Source organism: Zasmidium cellare (assembly GCF_010093935.1).
Source record: "Zasmidium cellare ATCC 36951 unplaced genomic scaffold M409scaffold_30, whole genome shotgun sequence".
NCBI classification, from domain to species: domain Eukaryota; kingdom Fungi; phylum Ascomycota; class Dothideomycetes; order Mycosphaerellales; family Mycosphaerellaceae; genus Zasmidium; species Zasmidium cellare.
Genome location: NW_022986974.1, coordinates 209,491 through 227,117, shown reverse-complemented (window position 1 = coordinate 227,117; position 17,627 = coordinate 209,491). Strand labels below are relative to the sequence as shown.

The following is a 17,627-nucleotide window of genomic DNA, read 5'->3' as shown; positions in this document are numbered from 1 at the left end:
ACAGTGCGGGATATGGGCTGCAGCAAGCTTACTGGGGTAGCAGTTGGAGCGTTGTGCTGAGCAATAGTAGCACTAGTCGTCCAACGAGCCCCCCTGGGCGTGGTATTCAAGCTTCGATTTCATGGGTATCTCGTCATATCGCCCACTCATTCCTATTATCAGCTTCTGTAATGAAAGGCTTGTCGATCTGTTTGACGGCCATCTCGCTACAGAGCACACTGCAGACTGGTTAGCACATTCACTTGAAATATGAATCAGGGGTACGTACCATGCACCAGCAACAAGCCCATCCAGCTCCCTAACCATACCCTCTCTACGCTTGCCCAGCGCAACTCCACGTCCAATCTCTCTTTGAAGTTCTCGTATCCTCTTACTCCTTCCCATACCCGCCATGTCCATGACCATCTCTCCCAAGCAATCGGCGTGGAAAGCGTGCTGACAGGGAAAGACAAAGAATTGTCGCATCAAGAGCGGCAGCCGACACTTCCAGCATCTCTCGCCAGGCTCGACAATCGCGTATCGTTGGTCCAGAGCTTTGATGTCGTCCTTGATGTGCTGCGCTGTGTTTGCACTCTCGTCCATCTCGTGCTTTAGCTCATCAATTTGTCGACTGTAATCCTCCAGTGTAGCACAGATCTCCTCTTTGAAGTCGTCAATGACAACGAAGTCCGGAAAGAAGGGGATGAGATCTTCGATCCTGAGAAGCCGGCAGCGCTTCAAGAACTCGATAGCGGCCTTGATGCCTTTGGTCTCTCCAATGACGGTCTTGGCGACCTTCAGCCACAACTTCTTGCGAAGCGCGTCGTCGATATCAGGGCTGTCTGAAACCTCAGCTGCAAGTTCTACCTCGTCATATTTCAGTGCCAGCTCTACAGCGGAAGCGTATTGCTTCATTGTGGTGTAGACGTGAACAGCTGACCGCACACGCTTGTGAGCGATGCAAAGTCGGAGCGCGAAGTCGGCATCGTAGAATTGGTCGTCATTCTTCTCCTGTGTCTGTAGGTAGCTCAAAAGGGCGCTTTCATCCTTGGTAGGATGAGCCGCATACATCGAGATCAGTGTGTTGTGTACAGCTGGCTCTGTGGAATGCGAGTGGTTGATACAGAAAAGCAGATAGCGAATCGCCTGGTTGTCCTTCAGTGGTACTGCATCGCCCATGGTCTTGTTGTAGTTGAGTAGTGCAGGGATGATCTTCTTGATGTCCAGACTGCTCTGTCTCATGAGGACATCAACAAGCTCAAACGCTTTGTGTGCCATGAGAACACTGCTGTATCGGTAGAACATTTCTAAATCTGTCTGCTTCTTCAACACCGTCATGGCCTCGTCCCAGCGTTCGCGATTGATCCAGTAGGATAGGACGTAGTTGAAATCATCAACTACATTGGCGTAGTAGAGAAGCTCCTCCTCTCGACCATGGGCGCTGATAACCTCGTACGTGGTCTTGCGGTCAAGATCACTCTTGTACTTCGTGACGAAGTCTTGATACTCTTTCCGGATTGCTGGCAGCTGTTTTTCGGTGTCAAGCGATGTGGCTTCGCCGTTGGCTGCTAGTTCTGCTCGTGTTGAGATGGTGTCATCCAGTTGATTCAGCTTTGCCATGTATAGCTCCACCATCCAACTCGCAAGCATGATACGCTGCATCGTAGCGGCCTTCTTGAGTGAAGCAAGTTTGACTGACAAGTATTTCCGCAAAGCATCGTGCTCACCCTTATCGATAAAGCTGAGGGCAACATCTTCGAAAGCCTTCGTACTCTTCCCAAGGATAACCGCCGCATCTGCAAACTTGCCCTGAGACATGAGATGGTCGCCAGTCATGGAAGCGACCGCATCTCTTTGCTCGCCTGTTGTTGCATATCGTTGCGCCGCTTCGTACTGGCCTTGGTTGAGCATAATCCTCCAGACATCCCTCGCCTCGTCCGTGACAACAATCTCGAAGATCTCTTGAGGAGTGAAGAGCCAAAATGTGTTCTTTTGATGGTCTGCAAACATGCCCAAGCAGGTCTGACCGCTCTCAAGTATCTGTTGGTTGTAGACCACTGTCTCATCCAACTGGTTTATTCCTGTGATACGACCGTCCGCGAAAGCCAGAATGTGGAATTGTGTCAGTATCATAGACGATACATGGGGCTGGGTAGCACGATTCCGGCCTCCGCTTGTTTGCACAGGCGGTAACTTTGAACTAGGCAGCATCTTGGACTCTCTGAACACTTGCTTCCCAAGGGTCACCGGGTCTGGTGTCGAAGTCAAAAGTTTGCCATGGTAGATCCCTTCTGCACAGAGCCATGCATATGCACGCTCTGCACTTTGCCCGTCGTTCACTGAAGGAGGCGCATCGGGAGAATCAGGTGAAGTCGCCAGACAAGAAGGGACCGCAGCTGCTGCCCTGTCGGTTTCGTGGATGGTCGGTGTCTCACCCTCCAGCAACCTCGCATAGACATATTGTTCGTGTCCGCGTCCTCCAGACTTGCCAACGAAATGTAACAGCTTGTGCTGTGTTGCGACCAGAATGCGCCGTGTATCTGGTCTTGTCGATATCACGTCCGTATATAGTCCAACAATAGGTCCATCTTGCGGGTTATACACATCCTTGCAGTATTTGTCCTGATGGCTGTAGAACTCAGTTCGTGGTTCAATGTATGTTTCGTACACAATTCCCTCTGTTGTTCCCACCAGGATCTCTCTCGTAGAGGCGGTAGGCTGTGATGGATTCCATGCTACACTCTCAATCTGTTTTCCTTTCAATCTTGACAGAGCCTTGGGTTGCCGTGACTGTGTATGAAGGTAGTAGTTCTCCCCCAGAGTGGTCGATATGATCAAGTGAGACGCGGACGGATCGAGGAACAGCTTGCGAATGACGCCGATTTCAGCAGGTCGCTTGGGTAGGTCTATATCATCGATATCGGCAGGGTTATCGAGATCGAATCGGAGAATGCGGCCGGTGGACAGCGCGAGGACGAGAACATTGTTAGCTACCTGAGCAGCTACGAAGTCGGCGGAGATGTCGAAGCGGAGCTGCACTTTTTGCACGTCGAAGACGGGTAGTTGTGTGTCATCGTGGGCGCCGGCAGCGTAGTCACTGCTCGTGTCGAGAGCCATGTGCTATCGTGTCATGGTATGGTGTGTGGCTGTAGAAGCTGTTGTTGCTTTCACAAGATGGAAGTCGGCATCGGATGCACGGACCACTCAAGCTTGAAGCTCTCGCCTGTCTGGAGGCTGCCATGGATCGGAAGACACGACTGGTCAGAAGATGTTACAAGAACGAATGAGAAGTTACCCAGTCTATATGATCACACAAAGGGCACGATGAGAAGATGTCTCAAAAGGCTAATAACGGATGGGTCCAAGCATAAGGATGTAGCATTTCTTGCTTACTTCCAGAGGTAGAAATACCAAGCTGCCCCCAGGTCTGAGCATCGTTTATCCTACCGATACTCCACAGCAGGAAAGAATCTTGACCCTCCAAAGCCCTTTGCAATCACACTCTGCACGTCGACGTTCCCTCGACCAGCCCACAACTTCAACAATATGAACCTGCCAGACACAGGGGGATCGAACTTGATGGCAACTTTGTACTTCCCCCTCCGAATGTGGAATCGAGCACGTGTGACATTTGGATCATTCAAGCCATCGTCATAGTATTCCAACCCCTCCACTTCCGTCGCGTGGTAATAGGACCCAGGGCCGGAGTTGTTCTGGTAAGCATATCGTTCAGTTCGTTCTCGTTCCTCGGGCGACTCGTCCCTCTGTGGGGAGTCTGCCATGCGAGATCGTGCCATCATCGCGTCTAGATGTCGAAGGTTCCATGATCCATCGCGAGCTTCATTACCATCGTTGTTAGCATAAGGACCAGCAGAGCCTGTTCGCCAATCCTCGCGATCCCAGCTATCAGCCTCGATCTGGCGCCGCATATTTCGCAAGCGTTGCAAGCGGAAGTCGAGCACTTCTTGAGATGAGCTCTCCTCAGGACCCGGCTCTTCATCAGATAACAGTGTGACTGGTAAGTTGGCATCGTCGGGGCTGATGACGATTTCTGCCGTGTCTGCAGTCGAAGGAATCTCGCAGTGAGCTTCTGCATCCTCTCGACCAAAGCCAAAGTCATCGCCATAGTAGGGCTCGTCAGACAGGTCGTTGGCAGCATCAGCGCGGCTGGCATAGTCACGATCACGTTGATCAAAGGCAGCACTGATCTCAGGATCCCGTAGAGCATCAGACAGCGTGATCCGTTCGGGGGAAGCCCTGAAACTGCGTCGCCGTCGATAAGGGGGTGTGTGGACACCGTGAAGCCTGGCATGCGGTGGTGGGTCCATGTACTTTTGAAGATCGTTCAGTGACATTGCAACATAAATTAGACCCTCACGAACGCTACAAGATGTTAGCGATGGAAGCCATGGCAAGTCAAAGGGACATGTACGGAGCAGTGAAGCCATGTTCAGGGCCGACAATGTAGAGCTTCTCCAGACAGAATGGGGAGTCATCAGCATGTCGAAGAACTACGCTGCTGCTTGACCTCTCCGAGCAATACACGCTCTTGTCATGTCGAAGCAAGTTCTGAGACCCCAAGTACGTGTTGGGATGGCGGGGGTCTCTGTGCTCCCCTCCATCGCAGCTTATGATCTCCAGCTTCAATTTGCCCGGTTCTACCTGGCCGAAGTGGCCATACTTTATGGGAGGTCTTGCAGACGAAGACCGGTCTGAGTCGAGCTTCCTACGTTTTGGTCTTCGTCTTCTTGGGTCATCTGATCCATCCCGAGAGTCGGTGGCTGGTGACCGCTGTCGTCTACGCTGAAGTGCCCCAAGCAGTGAGCGTCTCGGAGGTAGGTGCGACGTTGAGGCACCCATCTCGGCGAGGTCGTTGGCAGCCATATCGGCGGTGGCTCTCAAGGCGTGGTGCAGGCGGCTCCGGCGAGAGCGGGGCGTGGACGATTCGCTGTTGCTGGCGGGCGGCTCATCATACTGGCCGAACTGTAGTCACATGAGCTGGCTGCCATGTGTAAAGCATACTCCCCTAAGCACTACGTACTCGCATCGACGACAGCGGGCGAGAGTCTGGCATGTCGGAGCCCTCCTTCCCTCGAGCCACTGCTGGCGGCTAGTGGTGCTGCTGCCGCGGAGTATGAGTGCGGGTAGAGGCAGCTGGAGGGGTGGAAGCAGCAGGTCGAGCCTGATTCACATTCAACGGTCGATGAAAAGGTATAGATTGGGCTTCACAGTGAGGTGAAGTGCGTCGTTCTGGTCATCAGTGAACCGGCGGGCAACATGCCACCTGTGTGGCTCGTGATGTGGAGTTCACCTCAGCGTGCCTGCACGCGGCGTTGGTGACGCTGCCAAGCCGCTTGATTTAGGCTCAACTTTAGCGCCTGCGGCGCGTAACCTAGATTGACTCGCGGCGACCTCCTTCCAAACTCACTTCGCGATCTCACAAGCAGCAAACAACAACATCTTCACCACTCGACACATTACAGGCCGCGGCATCATTCCGAGCTGTACATACCGCACCATCGCTACTTGCATGCTTTGGTTCCGGCGCGACATCTGAAACCGGACGTCGAAGTGGTCGCTCCGGAAAGGAGGCTCGACAGTTCACTTCAAGCAGCAACTCTCACTTCAGCATTCGAAAGCACCTCGCCTCGATATGGCATCCGACACTGCACCGCAGCCACCTTCAAACGGGGCATCATCAACCAACGGCGCGATCATGGCACCGCTGCCTGACACCAACGGCGATACGACAACATCGTCCGCCACCAAGCTGAGCGCCGACGAGATCGCCTTGTATGATCGCCAGATTCGTCTCTGGGGAGCTCAGGCCCAAGAGCGCATTCGCTCAGCTAACATCCTGCTGGTGTCACTACGGGCTCTGGGAACCGAAATCGCCAAGAATCTCACACTCGCCGGCGTCAAGTCTCTCACAATCGTGGACAATGAGCCCGTGACGGAGGACGATTTGGGAGCACAGTTCTTCCTTCGCGAGGAAGACATTGGCAAGCCGGTGAGTTCGTCCCCGATATCATTCGTCTACCTTTTCTGACAGTCACAGCGCGCTGATGCAGCTATCCCGAGAATACAAGAACTCAATCCACGGGTTGAAGTCAAGGCAGATGGCGGAAGGGATGGCCTTCTGGCCAAAGACGTGACCTACTACGTTCCATTCGAATGTATCATCGCGTGCGACCACGACATGATGACGCTCTCTACCATCAACACTGCTGCGAGGCTGGCTAGCCGCCCGTTCTACGCAGCTGGCATCCACGGTTTCTACGGCTACATCTTCACCGACTTGGTGGGACACGAGTTTGTGGTAGAGCGCGAAGTATCCAACCGACCAACTCAAGCAAACACGCTGGAGAGCATCACCCGCTCGGTCGTCAGCGTTACCAACAAGAAGGAACCCAACGGGAAGAATCTGGAGATCGTGAAGAAGATGGAACTCTACTGTCCCCTTCTCCTAGCCAACTCTTCGCCACTTCCACCGGATGTGATGAGCAATCGGCGCAAGCTTAAGCAGGTCCCGCCGCTGCTGCCTTGCTTGCGTGCCGTATTCGAATTCCAGCGCGATTACAACCATCTGCCCTCTATTCAGAACCAGCAAGACCTCGCCATCTTCACCACCCTGGCCACCAACAAAGCCCGTGAGCTGCAACTGCCGCCAGAGACCTTGCGCGCCGAGTTCCTTCGCAGCTTCATCCAGAACATCGGTGCCGAGATTACGCCCACTGCTGCATTTGTTGGCGGTCGCCTGAGTGAAGATGTCATCAATGTCCTCGGCAAGCGGGAGCAGCCTATCCAGAACTTCGCTCTGTTCGATGGCGAGACTCTTGAAGGCCGAATCTACTGTTTATTCACCATGCCTCCAGAACTGGCCATGTCGCTTAATCCAATGCCGCCAATGGACATGTCTCTAGGTATGGGCGGCGTTGGCATGTCTGACATGAACGGTTTCGCTCAGATGCCGAACATGCCGATGGGGGACATGCAAGGTATGCCAATGGGTAATGGCAACGGTATCGACAGTAATGGCATACAGCCTCCTCCGGTCGACAGCGTGCAGCATGGCCTGACGGCGGCCAATGAAGCAGCGCAGCAACAAGGAGTCGCGCCGCCCTCGTAGTTTGTGGCCGAAGCGAACATACCGAGGAGCCCGACCCCGGTTAGACCTCGCACCGAGAGCGCCTTCCGGCTTGAAGAATACAGGACAGTCTACACCAGAATGCAGAAGATGAAGCTTACGACAACGCCCAGATTCAGCCGCGTTAAGGGATGGAAGCCAATATCCAAAAACCAACGGATCTGGAAATGGCTGGCAGGCGTGGAGGGGCCCATACCATGGCCTTTACCGTGAAGCTCGCCGGCAGCCCACGAAGAATTGGCTACGCCAGAAGATGGGTGAAAGAGGCATACATGTATGATAGTACAACACAACACAGCACCACTAAGAACCAATCGAGGGAAAGGGAACCTCGAATGTACAATGGCACAGTTCAATACCCACGACCCGTATCACCTGACCGGCCACTACGCTTCCTCACCAACCTCCCCCTCCCTCCTCTTCAAGATCCCCGTCCTCGTCTCCGTATGCTCCGTCCTCAAATCCGCATGCTTGATAAAGAAACTCGCCACCAACCCCACAGCAATAATACACGTATACATAATCCACATATCCTTCATCCCGTCCGCAAACGCAGCCTCCACCGCCCTCTTCTGCCCAGGATCCTGAATCGCGTTAATCATCTCCACATTCGCCTGTGCATTCGCGCCCGAGAAGGCTTCCACGAGCGTGTTATTCAGCCCCGCCGCGCGGAGCGCCGGGCTCTGCTGATCCATTCCGTTTTGAAAGACGACGGCGCCGACGACGATGGACATTGTCGTCGCCATATTTCGCGTGAAACAAAACGTCGCCGTCGCGGCCGCCGTGTCGTCCTGCGCCGTGACGGCCTGGAGAGCGACCATGGGCGGTTCGAAGAGGAAGCCCCTCCCGAGGCCCGCGATGACTTCCACGCCGACGAGCAAGCCGATCGTCGTGGTGATGTCGAACATGATGTATAGTCCTGTGCCGAGGGTGAAGAGCGCGGCGCCGAGCCAGATGACTTCGCGGTAGTGGCCTGTTTTGAGCATGAGGTAGCCGGCTAGGACGCCGATGACGGCGGAGGGGAGGACTTCGGGGAGGACGAGGAGGCCGGATTGTAGGGGTGTGGCGCCTTTGACGGATTGGGTGTAGAGGGGCGTGTAGTAGTCTAGGCCGATGAAGACCATGCCGTGGGTGAAGCAGACGAGGAAGGAGGCGTTGGTGGAGAGGTTGGAGAAGATCTGGGGTGGTTAGTATTGCATGGGGAGAGGGAATGGTGGGTGGAGGACTGACCTGCATCGGCATCAAGGGATACTTCGCCACTCTCTTCTCCGCGAAGACGAAGAACCCGATGAGGAGGACCCCAAAAACGATCAGACAGATGACTGTAGCAGAATCCCACGCAAAAGTCACTCCGCCAAAATCCAACCCCATCAGCACCATCAGCGTAACACCCACAATCGCCACCGTACCCAACCAATCGAAAGCCTTAAACCCATCCCGCAACCCCGTCCGCGGATTATGCACATCGAGCAACAGAGCCAACAGCACAAACGACACCGCACAGATCGGCAGGTTCACCCAGAAACACCACCGCCAACTTGCATACTCCGTGAACGCGCCCCCTAACAGTGGTCCCACACCCCCGGCCAGTCCCCAACAAACATTCGTCAACCCCAAGAAAATCGTCCGCTGCCGCATACTAAACAAATCCGAAATCACAATCAGCGCGATCTGATTCAGTCCCCCAGCACCGGTTCCCTGGAGTGCCCGTGCAGCGATGAGCACACGACTGGTATTGCTCAGCGCAGCCATGATGCTCGTGGCGAAGAAGATGGCGACGGCGGAGAGGAGAGCGAGTTTCCGACCCCAGATGTCGGAGAATTTGGCCCAGATGGGGCCGCTGGCGGCGTTGGCGAGGAAGTAGGCGGAGGCGATCCAGGCGTAGCCCGTGGCGGAGTGGAGCTGGGAGGCGATTGTGGGGATGGAGGTTGCGAGGATGGTTTCGTCGAGGGCGCCGATGAAGACGCAGAGCTATGGGATTAGGTCAGCAGGGAGAATGGGGCTGGGTTGGTGGAAAGGGTGAGTTACGTAGAGACCGATGAGGATTGCGTAAAGGCGAAGTTTTGTTCGGGGTGGCCTGACTTCTTCTATTTCCATGGGCTCGACGAGTGTGGGAGCAACAACAGATATAGACATGCTCTCAACTGGAGCTGGAGGTGGCCTAGCAGGCGAGATTTCTTCAGGTACACCCATATTGGACGAATGGGAGAAAGAAAGCAAGGAACAAAATTGACGGGGGAGGACGGGATACCTAGCTATAGCAATAGCACTACCTCAACGATACAATTATCGACAGAGGGGAAAGGAATGTAAAAGCACGACCAGGCTCCCGCATTGGAAACACCGCCATATCGCTCCTCCTGCGCCCTTCAAAGCGGAGTTCGGCGTTGATGCGTCCAATGGCCGAGGGCAGAGGTACGCGGCCGAGATGCTGGACGGAGGTGGAGCATTCAGCGATAGCTCGCTCGCGGCATCTGATGAAGAAGTAGTGTAGAATGTGTGAACGAGATGCAATCACATGTGAACGAACTCTAGGTGAATGCTCACACGAGAAGGTGAAGTCAACTTCGTGTCCGTGCACAAAAAGCACAAGACCCTGCACAGCGCTGGCCTTCCTTGTGATTCGGCGGACCCACTCGAGGCTGGCCTCGCACAAGAAGCGACGTCGTCTTTAATCTTGCGCCTACAAAACCCACACCCACCACCGCTCCTCCACCCCGTCAACGAGACACCCAACACCTTCTAAACGGACAGCGCGAACACCCACCGCCATCATGAACCCCCAAATGTGTGTATTCCAGCTAACAAACCCTCTGGCACGCGACTCGCGGGCGAATATGGGGCCACGAGAGACTGACGGAGAGAAAACTGTAGCACCAACCTGGTCATCATCCTCGTGATGATGCAGGCCAGCAAGAAGATTCCCTTCGACGATCCGAATGTCCTGATGGGTGTGCGCGGGCTGTACGTCCTCAGCAATGTCATCATATTCGGCATCTACATGTATGTCAAGATGCAGATTGACAAGAAGAGAGGTAAGAAATATCTATCCACCACATACCGACCCCTCAAACTTCGTACTGACTCGTGGTGTGTGAAATTCTAGACATGACCGTCCTCAAATACGTCGAACCAGCCCCCATGGGCAGCACGGAAGAGCCCAAAGCCGTCACGACGACCGTGCACGCCTACGACCAGCAACAACTCAAAGGCCTGCTCAAGTCCCAGCTCATGGGCGTCGGCATGATGGGCGTCATGCACCTCTACTTCAAGTACACCAACCCGCTGCTCATCCAGTCCATCATCCCGCTCAAGGGCGCCTTCGAGGGCAACCTCGTCAAGGTCCATCTGTTGGGCCAGCAGGCGACGGGCGATCTCAAGAGGCCGTGGAAGGCGAATAATGGCATGGCTGGGCTGATGGGGCAGGGTTCTGGGGAGATCAAGACGGATAAGAAGAGTGTTGAGGCGGCGGAGAAGGCTGGTCGCGGGGGTGTTAAGGAGGAGTAGAAGATACTGTCTGTACATTCGCGGTAAAGAGGGCTTGGGCTTGGAAATGAGGGTGGATATTCAAGTAGACGTGAATCAATACGCGCAATTGAGCGCATTTCTATGGAGTCCTGAGGTCTGCTTTTGTATACCAACCACTTGCTACGCATCTCCCAAAGGCCGGGTATGTCTTGACTTTCCCTGGCGGGTGTTGATCTTCTACTCCAGCACACCCTACCGAACGATCATGTTATCGTTACCTGGTCCGGTGCCGATATACTTAATTCGTACACCCACATAGTCCTCAATGAACTTGATGTACTTGCGCGCATTCTCTGGCAGATCATCCCACTTTCTCATGCCGACCGTGTTGGCCTTCCACCCGGGAAGAGTCTCGTACTTGACATCAATGTTCTCCAAAACAGCCAGGTCCGCGGGGAAAGAGGCGAGCGCCTGGCCGTTGTGGTGGTATTCCGTTGCAACCTTGATCTCCTCGAAATCGTCCAGGATGTCGAGCTTGGTAAGGTTGATCGCATCGTACCAGTTGATCGAGTTGGAGTACTTGACCACGACAAGGTCGAGCCACCCACAACGTCTCTTGCGCCCGGTCGTGACACCGTACTCTTTGCCAACATTTTGCAGGCGCTCGCCGTACTCGTTCAGCTGCTCTGATGGGAAAGGTCCAGAGCCCACACGGGTCGTGTACGCTTTCACCACGCCGATGGTCTCCTTGATGTTCCGCGGGCTAATGTGGAGTCCAGTGAAAACACCGCCAAGACCCGTACTTGAAGACGTCACGAATGGATAGGTGCCATTGTCGATGTCCAGCATGAGCGCCTGGCTTCCTTCTACAAGCATCTTGACGTTACCCTTAACAGCCGACTCGATCAGAGGGACCTGGTCGACCACATATGGCTTCAAGGTCTCGCGATACTGGTCGAAGCGCGCGATTTCTTCCTCGGCATCGTATTGCAGAAGATCTCCGTAGCGCTTCTTGAATCCACTGGCCAAGTGACGCAGCTTCTCATCAAACAGTGTCTTACTGAAGATGTCCGCCATGCGGATACCACTGCGCGTAGCCTTGGTGGAGTATGTTGGGCCGATGCCCTTCTTGGTGGTGCCAATGTTGCCCTTTCCAAGTTCTACCTCTTCCAGCCCATCCACCTTCGTGTGCAGGTCGAGATCGACATGGCAGCGATCGCTGACCAGGATGCGATCCTTGGTGTTGATTCCATGCGCTTCCAGTGTCTCGATTTCTTTGAAGAAGCCGGGAACGTAAACGACGCAGCCAGAGCCGACGAGGTTGATGCAGCCGTCGGTGAGGACGCCGGAAGCTGAGGGAAAGTCAGCCACAAATCACACCCAAGCATTGGCCGTACTCACGCAGGATATGGACGTCAAAGGTGGTCTTGTTCTTCACGATGGTGTGTCCCGCATTGTGTCCGCCCTGCGCGCGACAGCACAGCTGGATGCCGTCTTGCGCAATGACATCGACAATCTTGCCCTTGCCCTCGTCACCCCATTGGGCGCCTAAAACGACAGTAGCCATGGTGGTGGTGGAAGAGAGGCGCGCCCAGAGATATCGCCGAGCAAGCCATTTTGAAGGAGAAGAGTCGTGTCACCTTTCAAAGATTTTATACTGCTGCCCCGCCCCCACAATTCTGAGTTTGGTCATGGATGCCTCAGCAGATTCAGGCATTCGTGTGTGGCTTGGCTGGCGAGGGGGTAGCTCTTTCCACGTCGCTTGCGTGGGCGGTGTGGCGGTGCCTACCACGGATCAGACGCGCAGCCTCGACAGACAACGCAACTTCCAAGATTCACTACCATCAGGCGTCCATTTGAATAAGATTGTCTCCGTTCCTCACTTCACTTCATGATGACCAGCACCCATCACTCACACCACCACCGACAGCTTCCACGGCATGGCGGGCCCGATCAGCTGCCCATTCTGTGGATATGAGAGCGGCAGCGAGTACAATGTGCAGCTGCATATTGAAGAACGACACACCGACGACTCGCCATTCGTGCCGGAACCTGAGCGACCGAAGAAGGTCTCTCGCCTTTCCAAGACCAGCAATGCCTCCTCAAAGGGAACCAGTTCATCTGGCACGAGCTCGATGCCGGAAGACATGTGGACACGATGCACGAGGCCTGGCTGTGGTGAACATGTTCTGCTGTCAGAGATTGACGAGCATCTCGACCTCCACGCAGCAGCAGCACTAGCAGAACAAGACGAGGAACGACCGCCAGCACTGCCACCCAGAAGAAGTCCGCCTCGAAGGCCTGCCGAAAAGGAGGCATCCAGCAAGACCAGAGAGCTGCTACCACCAAGTCCCCGTAAGCTGGAGAAAGGAAGGGCAAAGAGCCCCGGCAAGACTGCTTCCATACTCAGCTTCTTTTCAGGCACTTCGACTCATGGTCGTTCAACTACTGTCCGGAGAATCCATGAGCCCAAAGCTCCTGGTCGGCTTGGCAAGAAGGAACTCGGACCTCATGCTTTCGAGAAGCGCATGCCAGATGATGTGCGTGAGCATCTAATTCATGGAGCTAAACCACAGTACGTCCAACGCATCAGCAGAAGCGGACGTTTGGTGCGAGAAGCCTATGTTCCGAATGAGACAGTCGGCCTAATACCTATCCTTGCGGATCTATGCTCTCTCGAAGAAGATACCAGAGCCACTTACTTCTGCCACCCTTGCGTCCGACATATCCAGAAGCTGCAATGTGACGGCAACTTCTGTGGGTACTGGAACATCCAAGTATTGTTGACATACATTCAACATATGATGCCTCAAGGGCCGCAGGAACTTCCCAATATCATCCAGATTCAGAAGACTATTGAGAAGGCTTGGGATCAAGGGATTCTGTCGTTTGGGAGAACGGAGACTGGTGGTATCCTCGACACGCGAAAGTGGATCGGCACTCAAGAAGCCCTAGCTTTCTTCAACCGCATCAATGTCAAAGCCGAAGCACTCGTTGTCAAAGCCGAAGCACTCGTTGTCAAAGCCGGCGATGGCGATGGTGATAAAATTCCCGCCACAGAGCTGCTTGACTACGTCGAGGCCTACTTCATGAGCGCAACGGACACCGCGAAAAGGCACGGCACTTCCTATACGACACAACTCGCCCCCATTTACTTTCAGCGAGTGGGCCACTCGATGACGATCGTCGGTATCGAGAGGAAAGACGACGGTTCCCGCAACCTCCTGGTGTTCGACTCGTCGTTCGCTACATCCAAGCCGATGGAAAACGTATTGGACGGGCGTCGGGCGAGATCATCAGTACCGGACATGTTGAGGCCGTATCGCAGGTCGGAGCTGTCGTTGACGAAGTGGGACGAGTTTGAGCTTTTGATGTAAGTTTTCTGCTTGTAACAGTGTGGCTCTTGCTGAAACTTTTGCAGACCGCACCCCATCGTCGACGCAGAGATGGCTTCGGCGATATAGATATGAGAATACGAGAGCGTCCTGCATCCCACACAATGTTTGCAGTTTGAGCGTCATGATCGACCACGCAGGCACATATATTTGCCAGCGATCCTTCCCGCGCTATGACGGTTCAGGTAACCTCTGCTATGTCTGTGACCGTCTGTTTGGCAACCTCCCCGCTACACACAACGATACGCCGAATCTTTGACTTTACATTGTGCTGCTCGCGGATTCCATGGCAATGACGTGAACGGCTGAACGACGTCGGGACGAGGGACCATGCATTGGCGCCGTTTAAAAGACCGTGAAGTGGATGTGAGTCGCATCATGTTCGAAATGCCACATCCAATGCTGTACTATCTCTTTTTTCTCCTCGTCGAGACGACCTTTGCGTCGTATCCTGCAAGGGCTCCATGGGCTGGCCTGGAAACATACGCGCGGCGAAACTACTTTTACGCCGGCGGGAAGTACATCAACGCCACGCAGACTCTTGTCAATCAGACCGCCCAGTATTTGGTGGGACAGGTCTATGCTGAGCAGCTCACGCCCTTCGAATCCAGGTACGAGATCCCGCTCGTCTTCATCGCTGGCGCCGGCCAAAGTGCAACCGTATGCTATCTCAACTAAGAATATTCCGCAGCCACGACCTACGCTGATCACTCTGCCAGAACTGGTTGAATACTCCCGACGGTCGTGAAGGCTGGGCATCGTTCTTTCTTCGCCATGGCTACACCGTGTATCTGGTCGACCAAGCTCAGCGTGGAAGGTCACCGTGGCTTCCAGGTGAAGGAGCAATGCTACAGTTCCCTGTATCTCAGGTTGAAAAGCAGTTCACTGCTCCGCAAGATTACCCTTCCTATCCACAGGCTATGAATCACACGCAATGGCCCGGAACAGGCCTCCAAGGGGATCCTATATTCGACGGCTTCATGCGATCGCAACTCCAGGCTCAAACAAACAGCACGATGCAGTCCGTCTACAACAATCTCTCCTTCAACGCCCTCCTCGACGACATCGGACCCGCAATAGTCATCCCACACTCAGAAGCCGGCATGTACGGCTGGCAGCTCGGCGACGCCCGCCCAGACCTCGTGAAAGCCATCGTCGCCCTCGAGCCCGCCGGCCCTCCCTTTGCAGACTACAGCGGACCCCCTTTCGAACCTGGCTTGGGCAGCAGCTCGGGGAAGCGACCTTTCGGCCTCACGATGTTGCCTCTGCAATACAGCCCACCCATCGGCAGCAATGCCTCCCTGCTCACGCAACAAAACCACTCCGCACCGAATCCTAACCTGGCACCTTGCATTCTACAGAAAAAACCGGCGCGTCGGCTGACGAATCTTTCGAAGATCCCGACCCTATTGCTCACGTCGCAGGCGTCCTACCACGCGGTGTACGACTATTGTACGGTGTATTTCCTAAAGCAGGCGGGAGTTGATGTCGAATGGATCCATTTGCCTGACGTCGGTGTCTATGGGAATGGGCATTTTGTCTTCATGGAGCGGAATAATCTGGAGATTGCCCAGCTTGTTGAGCCTTGGATTGCGGAGCATGCTGCAGGTGTGCGATGAGTCTGATGGACTTGTGAGATTGGGTGTCTCAAGACTGCTGATCGTTTGGTGTTGAGAAGTCACCTATGCCACTTGTCAAGATACGGCCTGACTTCTCGTACTGTAGAAGCAATACCACCCTCCTCGTCCTACGACGCAACTCATCCAAGCAACCCTGCATCTCCCTCCAAACCCCTCCAAACCCCGACCCTTCTTCGCACCTCTAGAACCGACATTGCACCAACAATCACGCACGCCCAGAGCCAAACGTCCGAATTGGCTTTTCGGCCCTATTCGCCTTGGCGACTTGTTCTACAAGGCCTGTGCCGATGTCCGCCCAGGCTTGCCCAGCACGCTGAAGCCCACCTAGTGCGAAGCGAGTCTGAGCGATCGATCGTGCGACTCAGTGCCCATGGGGTTTGTGGAGAGTGGAAGATGATTGTTAGGTTGATTGTGTCTTTTTTCTCTTTCCACATGCGAGGGGACGTTGACGTGGTTTGACAGACAAAACGAACAAACAATATCTATCTTGCCTAGCTGGAACGTGTGGATTGCTTATTCTATAGGAGCAGGAGTTTTGTGTTTACTTCGACGACATCGTCCTCGATGTAAGTAAGTACTTGAGTCCACGCGAGCCTTCTTCGGCGCCATGGCAAAAAACTCTTGGCCTAACGTCCAAATCGCCGTTTCGTGCAGGAGCGCCGGTCGCATGCTAAGCACATGGTTAGGCTTGGTTGACGGCCCAGATCTGGAGAACCCCCGCCTTGTGGAACGATTAAGTTCGATATTGAGGATGTCGGGGCAAACTGTAGGGCCTTGTCTATAAGAGCGCTCTGCCGTCTGGTCTTTGCTTGAGGTCGTCCTTTCCTTCTTCGCCTTTTTCGATTCTCTCCCCAGAAAGACGAGAACTACATTCAACAAATATGGGCTTGGGAATAAACAAACCCGCCGACACGCCCGGCAAGGCGTGGCCTGCGATCTGCATTGGACTCTTTGTGTCGTTTGGCGGGGTGTTGTTCGGATATGATGTACGTTCTGTCCGCCCCCTCGTTCTCCTGGACGGCGGTCGGAGCTGATGATGATGTTTTTCTTACCAGACCGGCACGATCTCCGGCATCCTGGCCATGCCGTATTGGATCGAAGAGTTCAAGACGGGTAGCAATGAAGGGATCACGCCCGCGCAGGACTCGCTCATCGTGTCGCTTCTGTCGGCAGGGACGTTCTTTGGGGCGTTGTTCGCGGCGTACGTACACCCTCATCCTTTCACCCTCATCCTTTCACCCTCCCTGTTCGACATTGTTGACGATTGGTTCTAGCCCAGCAGCAGATCTCCTCGGCCGCAAGCTCGGTCTCATCGCTTTAGCGGGGATTGTCTTCAACCTGGGCGTGATTCTGCAGACGGCGGCTACGGCTCAGCCGATGTTCATTGCTGGGAGGTTCTTTGCTGGATTGGGGGTTGGGTTGATCAGTGCTATGGTTCCGCTTTATCAGAGTGAGACGGCGCCGAAGTGGATTCGAGGTGAGGTGGTGGTTCAGTAGAGTGAGATATGCAAGGCTGACATTCGTTGGTGCAGGTGCTGTTGTCGGCGCATATCAGTGGGCCATCACCATCGTGAGTCCCTCCATCCTTTCCAGGCCAGACCCCTCACTCAATACTGACATGTTGTAACAGGGCCTCTTCCTCGCCGCCATCGTCAGCTACGCAACGGGCCAACGCAACGACTCCGGCTCCTACCGCATCCCCGTCGCCGTCCAATTCGCCTGGTCCATCGTAATCTGCGTCGGCCTGATCTTCCTCCCAGAAACCCCACGCTTCCTCATCAAGCAAGACAGGCACGAGAAAGCCGCCTCAAGCCTTGCGAAACTCCGTCGTCTCCCACCAGATCACCCGGCTTTGGTCGAGGAGCTGAGCGAGATCCAGGCGAATCACGCATATGAGATGAGTCTTTCCAAGGCGACGTATCTGGATTGCTTCAAGGGGACGGTGGGAAAGAGGTTGCTTACGGGGTGTTTGTTGCAGGGGTTGCAGCAGTTGACTGG

The 17,627-nt window shown here is 54.5% G+C and overlaps 9 protein-coding genes across 9 annotated transcripts in view; 5 read left to right on the top strand and 4 right to left on the bottom strand.

Annotated features, from left to right (window-relative positions):
* Window positions 1-133: 133 nt before the first annotated feature.
* On the bottom strand, window positions 134-3,096 carry M409DRAFT_26121 (uncharacterized protein; the record flags this gene model as incomplete). The annotated part of the gene is made up of 2 exons (XM_033807967.1): window positions 134-218; window positions 269-3,096. 2 exons carry the CDS (start codon window positions 3,094-3,096, stop codon window positions 134-136), a joined length of 2,913 nt encoding a protein of 970 aa, XP_033664398.1.
* A 326-nt stretch (window positions 3,097-3,422) lies between these two features.
* On the bottom strand, window positions 3,423-5,053 carry M409DRAFT_26120 (uncharacterized protein; the record flags this gene model as incomplete). The annotated part of the gene is made up of 3 exons (XM_033807966.1): window positions 3,423-4,362; window positions 4,412-4,962; window positions 5,021-5,053. 3 exons carry the CDS (start codon window positions 5,051-5,053, stop codon window positions 3,423-3,425), a joined length of 1,524 nt encoding a protein of 507 aa, XP_033664397.1.
* A 642-nt stretch (window positions 5,054-5,695) lies between these two features.
* On the top strand, window positions 5,696-7,108 carry M409DRAFT_68437 (uncharacterized protein; the record flags this gene model as incomplete). Its single annotated transcript, XM_033817844.1, has 3 exons — window positions 5,696-5,989; window positions 6,038-6,913; window positions 6,947-7,108. 3 exons carry the CDS (start codon window positions 5,696-5,698, stop codon window positions 7,106-7,108), a joined length of 1,332 nt encoding a protein of 443 aa, XP_033664396.1.
* Window positions 7,109-7,512: 404 nt separating this feature from the next.
* M409DRAFT_68436 (uncharacterized protein) lies at window positions 7,513-9,223 on the bottom strand (the record flags this gene model as incomplete). The annotated part of the gene is made up of 3 exons (XM_033817843.1): window positions 7,513-8,304; window positions 8,357-9,097; window positions 9,155-9,223. The coding sequence occupies 3 exons, from the start codon at window positions 9,221-9,223 to the stop codon at window positions 7,513-7,515; spliced, it is 1,602 nt and encodes a 533-aa protein (XP_033664395.1).
* A 677-nt stretch (window positions 9,224-9,900) lies between these two features.
* M409DRAFT_68435 (uncharacterized protein) lies at window positions 9,901-10,633 on the top strand (the record flags this gene model as incomplete). The annotated part of the gene is made up of 3 exons (XM_033817842.1): window positions 9,901-9,914; window positions 10,001-10,161; window positions 10,233-10,633. The coding sequence occupies 3 exons, from the start codon at window positions 9,901-9,903 to the stop codon at window positions 10,631-10,633; spliced, it is 576 nt and encodes a 191-aa protein (XP_033664394.1).
* A 213-nt stretch (window positions 10,634-10,846) lies between these two features.
* On the bottom strand, window positions 10,847-12,161 carry M409DRAFT_37214 (uncharacterized protein; the record flags this gene model as incomplete). The annotated part of the gene is made up of 2 exons (XM_033810690.1): window positions 10,847-11,946; window positions 11,996-12,161. The coding sequence occupies 2 exons, from the start codon at window positions 12,159-12,161 to the stop codon at window positions 10,847-10,849; spliced, it is 1,266 nt and encodes a 421-aa protein (XP_033664393.1).
* A 373-nt stretch (window positions 12,162-12,534) lies between these two features.
* Window positions 12,535-14,058, top strand: M409DRAFT_26115 (uncharacterized protein; the record flags this gene model as incomplete). The annotated part of the gene is made up of 2 exons (XM_033807965.1): window positions 12,535-13,967; window positions 14,016-14,058. 2 exons carry the CDS (start codon window positions 12,535-12,537, stop codon window positions 14,056-14,058), a joined length of 1,476 nt encoding a protein of 491 aa, XP_033664392.1.
* A 309-nt stretch (window positions 14,059-14,367) lies between these two features.
* On the top strand, window positions 14,368-15,608 carry M409DRAFT_26114 (uncharacterized protein; the record flags this gene model as incomplete). Its single annotated transcript, XM_033807964.1, has 2 exons — window positions 14,368-14,649; window positions 14,709-15,608. The coding sequence occupies 2 exons, from the start codon at window positions 14,368-14,370 to the stop codon at window positions 15,606-15,608; spliced, it is 1,182 nt and encodes a 393-aa protein (XP_033664391.1).
* Window positions 15,609-16,510: 902 nt separating this feature from the next.
* M409DRAFT_68432 (uncharacterized protein) overlaps window positions 16,511-17,627 on the top strand; it is a gene marked incomplete at both ends in the record, with an annotated part of 2,257 nt that continues 1,140 nt past the window's right edge. Inside the window, 5 exons of the mRNA XM_033817841.1 lie at window positions 16,511-16,615; window positions 16,685-16,830; window positions 16,904-17,106; window positions 17,162-17,199; window positions 17,260-17,596. Coding sequence (XP_033664390.1) covers window positions 16,511-16,615; window positions 16,685-16,830; window positions 16,904-17,106; window positions 17,162-17,199; window positions 17,260-17,596 — 829 coding nt within the window. The remainder of the gene's footprint in view (window positions 16,616-16,684; window positions 16,831-16,903; window positions 17,107-17,161; window positions 17,200-17,259; window positions 17,597-17,627) is intronic.